Source organism: Chaetura pelagica, unplaced genomic scaffold (genome assembly GCF_000747805.2).
Source record: "Chaetura pelagica isolate M959 unplaced genomic scaffold, ChaPel_1.0 scaffold235, whole genome shotgun sequence".
NCBI classification, from domain to species: domain Eukaryota; kingdom Metazoa; phylum Chordata; class Aves; order Apodiformes; family Apodidae; genus Chaetura; species Chaetura pelagica.
The window spans coordinates 1,385,200-1,391,199 of NW_009953215.1; the positions used below are offsets into that span (position 1 = coordinate 1,385,200).

The 6,000-nt window shown below is 35.0% G+C and overlaps 1 protein-coding gene across 1 annotated transcript in view; it reads right to left on the reverse strand.

The window, feature by feature from the left end:
• The window catches only part of RYR2 (ryanodine receptor 2 (cardiac)), a 262,530-nt gene that overhangs the window by 133,424 nt on the left and 123,106 nt on the right, over nt 1-6,000 (reverse strand). The window contains exons 30-31 of the mRNA XM_009997595.1: nt 2,007-2,215; nt 752-1,104 (exon numbers count right to left, since the gene is read on the reverse strand). Coding sequence (XP_009995897.1) covers nt 752-1,104; nt 2,007-2,215 — 562 coding nt within the window. The remainder of the gene's footprint in view (nt 1-751; nt 1,105-2,006; nt 2,216-6,000) is intronic.

Sequence of the window (6,000 nt, forward strand, 5' to 3'; positions counted from 1 at the left end):
AAATGTGGAACCTTAAATGACCTTCATGCATTTAAAAATACCACCCATACGCCCTGATTTTTTGTGCAATTGAAATATTTAACAAACTAGGTTTGATAAAGGGGCCCAGAAAAGAAACAGAAAGCTGCAGTAATATTGTCTGGATATTGTGTTTGCACCTCCACAGCATCATCAAGCTAGGTGTTCTGCTTCTGATTCCACAGTAAAAATTATGGAGAAGCAAAGTGTCAAGTAGAGAATATTCTTCTAGATATTTATTTCATTGAGTGCAATAAGAAGCTAATATACATTTCTAGATAAAGACTATCTAACTCTTTCAGCTTTTTGGAAGTAATGTGAAAAAATGTACACTATCACTTTGAAGACCTCCCAGTTCTGTCAGAATGGAAGTCCTTGGTTCTAGAATGGACTTCCTGTGATGATCACAAAAGCCTTCATAATATGCAAAATGATAGGTTTCTAGTAGCTTTAAAAATGTTTTCAGTGTTCTGCTTAATTTTAATGTACATATTGCATATGATGTAATTTATTCACATGAAGGTTAACTGTCCTGCCTACTGTGTTATGTAAAAATTTAGGGCAGAGTTTGGGAAAAATCTCTGCAGATCTGACTGGCATTTTCTTCTACTATTCAAGAACGTGGGGGGGGGAAGGAAAAATAAAATAAAATAAAATAAAATAAAATAAAATAAAATAAAATAAAATAAAATAAAATAAAATAAAATAAAAGCAAGTCAGATTTGCTACTAACCTTTGTTTAAGACGTGAAGGCTTTTCTTGAACATAATCTTTATGGTTGTTTAACTCTGGTTTTGTGGCATCTTTTTCTCTTTCTGTCCGGTCAGGAACTAGATGACCATGAGCAGTTTTCATTAGAACCTCAAAATCAGAATCAGCATCATAATCCTCCAAGTCAGTCTTTGGGGCAAAAAGACCAGTGCCTGGTAACCCTCCTGTAGCTGATCTGGAGAACACCTCAGCACATTCAATGGGCATGCTTAATCGAAAAAACATGACGTCTGTTTTACTGTTCTGTGAACCAAAGGACTTCTGTGTGACCTTCAGGCAGGGGCAGCTGTCTATGGTGCCATCAATTCTCATCACCTACCAAATGCAAAGACGCAGTTGTTTTGAATTTGATGCTTTTTCTCCCTTGTAAATATTCAACTTATATTCCTAGAACAAGCATCCATGAATTGCAAAACTTGCAGCAGCATGCTGTCAACAGTCAAACATATTCTAATCACATGCTGTCATTTTAAGGGGAAATACTTTAAGGAGTGGAGGGTATTGTTGTTCCACTGTTACATTAAAAAAAACATTCATAAATAAATGACCTTTCTCATTGTATCTCTTTGGAACATAAATCCAAGCCTGTCCAGAACAAACCAAACCAACTAAACTAAATCATATATGTAGATATGCAAGAACACAAATTATTTCTTTAATACTACTTTGTGATACACATCAGCTGAAAAAGAGTTCATGTCCCATCAATTTCAGAAGGATTTAATGGTAATCTTACAAAGCATGAATTCAGTTCCATAAAGAGGCACAGCTGATTGGGATCTAAGCATTGACACAATGGACTAATAAATATTTATTAAAATCAAACCAAATTAGTTACGGAAACATTGCTTCATAGTGTGTGCACCAGAACACATGGTATCAGTTACGTAGAAATGTACAATTTCTGAAAGTCATTTATAAGCAGTTCTGATTGCACAAGGACCTCTTAATGAGGGCATGTTGTAGAATTTGTCTCTGGGAACCTCATGTTTATACACATGACAAAATTCACAGATATAGAGAAATACTATCAAACAAATATTTACATTATTTGCAACTCCGCTGAATGTAAGAAAATTTTAATAGGTACAAGGTTCATCCAGAATTGGATCAACATATCACATTTAAAATCTTGCTAAAGAAGTGCAAAAGTACAAACATAATTCAAAGATATTAATGGAAGAAGTATCTAAAAACATTTTAATAGGATGACAAACCTCAATGTGTTCATGATTTTGTGGCACTGGTAGAAACTGAGGGAGCCTTTTACTCAGCCAAATGGTGATGTCTCGGTTTGTATTAACAGCAAAGGGTTCATACCCTTCCTGTAAGCCACAGATAGTGAAATATTTTAGAGTGCTGACATCTTTTCCAAAGTTCATTCTTCCCACTTGAGATGGGCCAAGGCTGCACACAGGTAGAAATCCTTAAAATAAGATAGAAGAACACATGGGTTGTACATTACGAACATCATAGAATTGCTCTCTTCCATAACCCAACTAGAAATTAAAAAACAAAACAAAACAAAAAAGCCACATAAAAAAAACACACACAAAAAAAACCCCAAAAAGGCAAAACTCCTGTATAACTACAGTAACCTACAGTATTTCATCTCTTGAATGTCACCAAGTACAGTATCTCAAATATTATTCTAGGAAAAAAGCTCTCTTCTGGCCATAGGCCTTTTCATACAACACTCATTTTATTTCACAGAAATCTAAGGGTACCTCAAGCCTGACAATCCACTCTTGGTTAATCTCTCTGCTAAGCTGGAGAGTGTTGCCAATTTTACTCCAAGACCTATTATTTTTTATATTCCTCCTAAAATTCCATTAGTCATGGTATTTTCAGAAAAAATAATTAATTACTTTGAAAGTAATATAGTTCTTGTTCATGCAGCTATATTATTGAAAAAAATTGTACCAAGTGCTTGCTATAGATTAAAAGCAATAATAAATAATGTCCGAAGACTCTGTAGCTCTGGACAATTAAAACTGACATATGACACTGGACATTCATGAAACATAGGGTAATTTGGGTTTGGGCTGGGATTTCTGGTTTTACTTTTGAATCAGTTTCACATTTGTATGCAGCAGCTCTCTCACTGTTTCAATAGAGCAGAGGAAAAAAAAGTTGTTGTTTTTTTCCTCAGGTTTAGCCACACAGACTAAAAACCCAAGAAAATGTCTTATTTCCTCTGTTTCTTTCCATCCTGATTTTGAATTTTCACAGGTAAAAAAACACTTTGTAATTTAATTTGACCTAGCCATTAACACAGTGTTTCTTTTCTACCAACAATAAACGTGAAGGTCTCTTTAATCATTCTGGCTCCAGTGAATGTACCAGGTATCGAAGGACATAAGGACTAAATATAGCTAGTTCCTCACTTTTCTTTAGGCTTCCCAAATAAAAATAAGGGCAGAGTATCTGTTCCTGATATGTTCTTTAGAGACAAAAGCAAACTCCAAAGTACTGTCTACAGGAGTGACTGCTCACCAGATAAAAGATCAGCCTTCAGTACCACCTTTGAAGATTTTATTACAAATATACAAGATTAGCTATTGTATGTACGTGTATTAGGCACGATAAAGTTAAGGACATACGCTATTAGCTGTAAATTCAAGTACAGATTTTTATCTTCATATGAAGGCTCTTATATCACAAGGCAACAACTAAAATAGATTTAGACAACATGATTTATATCCATTCTGCTAGTGCAAATAAAATTACAGACAATTAGAGTATTTTCCAGCATTAAATGAAACAAAATTGTACTACGCAAAACATAGCTAGGAAAGTTATATTTGCATATATAGATATACACTGCGGTAAAGCCCAGCAGTTCTAGTAAGGAGAATTTACTAGGCTCCCTGATGCATGAAAGGAATCCATCAGCTTTTGCAAAAGTTTTCAAGGAGAGCCAAAAATGAAATTATTTTTTCAATAACCTTACAAATCTCAGCTCATCACTCAAGAACAGCAATAGCCTTCTATGAACATCAAGTTGTTTGAGAATGGGTTTTCACAGAAACAGATGTGACAGCATGAATCCTTACAGTAATAAGCAAAAAATAATTAAGACTTGCTATAAAACACACAGATATATGTAGCCTAAAGCATGTACTTTGTCTGTTTGAATCACTTCACCATTTAATTTCCAATTATTATACATGTAAAAGATCTTCAGTTGCTTCTGTGATGTGTGGTACCCACATTAAGAATCATAGAATCACGAAGATTGGAAAAGACATTTAAGATCATCAAGTCCAACCGTCAGCTCTACACCCCTGTGACCACCAAACCATCTCCTGAAGCACCACGTCTACCCATTTTTTTAACACCTCCAAGGATGGTGCCTAACTATAGCTAACTCTAGCAATAATCATAATTATTCAGTAACTGTTGCTCTGTATGAATTAATATAAATATCAGTTCTGGCCCTAATAATGGAAGCACTACTTCTATCTCCAGTGAAATTCTGCACTGATTTGCCAATGGTATAGTTGCCATTAAGGTGTTTCAGGGCACTTCCATATCCAGTAAAGATATGGCATCTCATCTTATAGGGAGTGCTGTGCTGGTAAGACAGTTACATTTCACTATGGAATAAAAATAAACTTTCAGTACCCTTCTCTAAATGGTTATGCAGCCATTTTAGATGTGATATTTCATAGATCCTGTTTATCCCTTGCATGCTGGTGGCTACATAAAGATATTATTACCCTCCAGACTCTATTTGTCAAACACAACAGTTCACACTCATACAGATCACAAAAAATTTGGTTTGCGCAGTGTACTTGTTCATATCTATAGTGTGAAATTTCTTTTACACAAATGCACAATAATATGGAATGACATTTAACAAATGTACTACTGGGATGGTCTCTCACAAACAAATGAGTTTGCCATAATCTCAAGGAGCTCCTCTTGTTGGTAGTACCACCTAAGACTCGGCACATGAGCCTTATCAGTAAGCTGGCAGAGCACCATATTCCCTTTTCACTGTTCCTAAGTTAATTATAATTACAGGACTGATTTATAGTCAGGCTGCATCTTTCAAAACAGCACACAGGTCTCTGACCAGAAATCATTTTTCTAAAGTGAAAGGTCTCTTTTCTGCAGCGGCATATGGCATGCACACAAGTTAGTGATAGAAGTGACCTTAAGTAAGAACCATTAACAAAATTAAACTAAAGCCAGCCTACAAAAAAGTGAAAGCTCTATAGAAGTCATATTTAATATGGGTATATCACAGGTGTTTGTATACACAAATATACATATAGATGTCCTACTCCCACTATGAATCGTATATGAAATTCTCATATTTACAAATATTGGTCTGGAGTTAATACATCTGAGATCAATCAGCACATTCCTCTGAAAACAGAGTAGGAGATCTTATTTCAAAGGCAAGCTCCAAACATGATACTAGAGGAACTTAACATGAATCACATGGATATTGTGAAAAATCTGAGAGGCTTGACACTGACATTCTGTCTTTGAGCTAGTTACCAAGGCCTTTGGGCTCCATGTCAAACCCAGAACTACTCTAGCAGTTTTAGACTGAACTGTCTGTTCAAATAGGAACGTACAGCTAGATATAAGGATCATGAAAACTACACCATTCTGACTTCTGCTTTGAAATAGACATAGGTGTCAAACAGGCTACCCTCAGAATTTCAGAGAATTCCGGTTTCTGTCAAAATCCCTCACCCCTCAATGGAATTATGCCGCCTAATAACTTCCAAACTGTTATAATGTAATGACACCAGCATGATTTTATGCCTATACCACCAACAGTAAGTAAATTAATGCATCCATTTCCCTCATCAAGTTATCATGGTATCGAAAGAAATATGAAGGCAGTTTAGTAACTGGCATGAGTCTAGCAAATTGGTGGCAATTATCCCATTTTAAATGAAATATAATTATTTCTCATTCCTATGGTATGGCAAAAGAATGGAAAACAAAAATAAAATTTATTTTCCCAAAGCACTCCTGAAAGTAAAATATTCTGAAAGTCAGATGAAAGTAAAGTGGTTAAAATTCAAGCAGGGAACTGTCTTATTCATAGGTATAAAATTCATATTGCCCCTGGGAATAGGGATCAGTTATTCAAAAAGATCCTTTGCAGCATTTACTGTTAAAAAAATGTAAGTTAAACTCTCAAACAGAGATTATTTAAGAGATGCATAATACATATGACAGAAT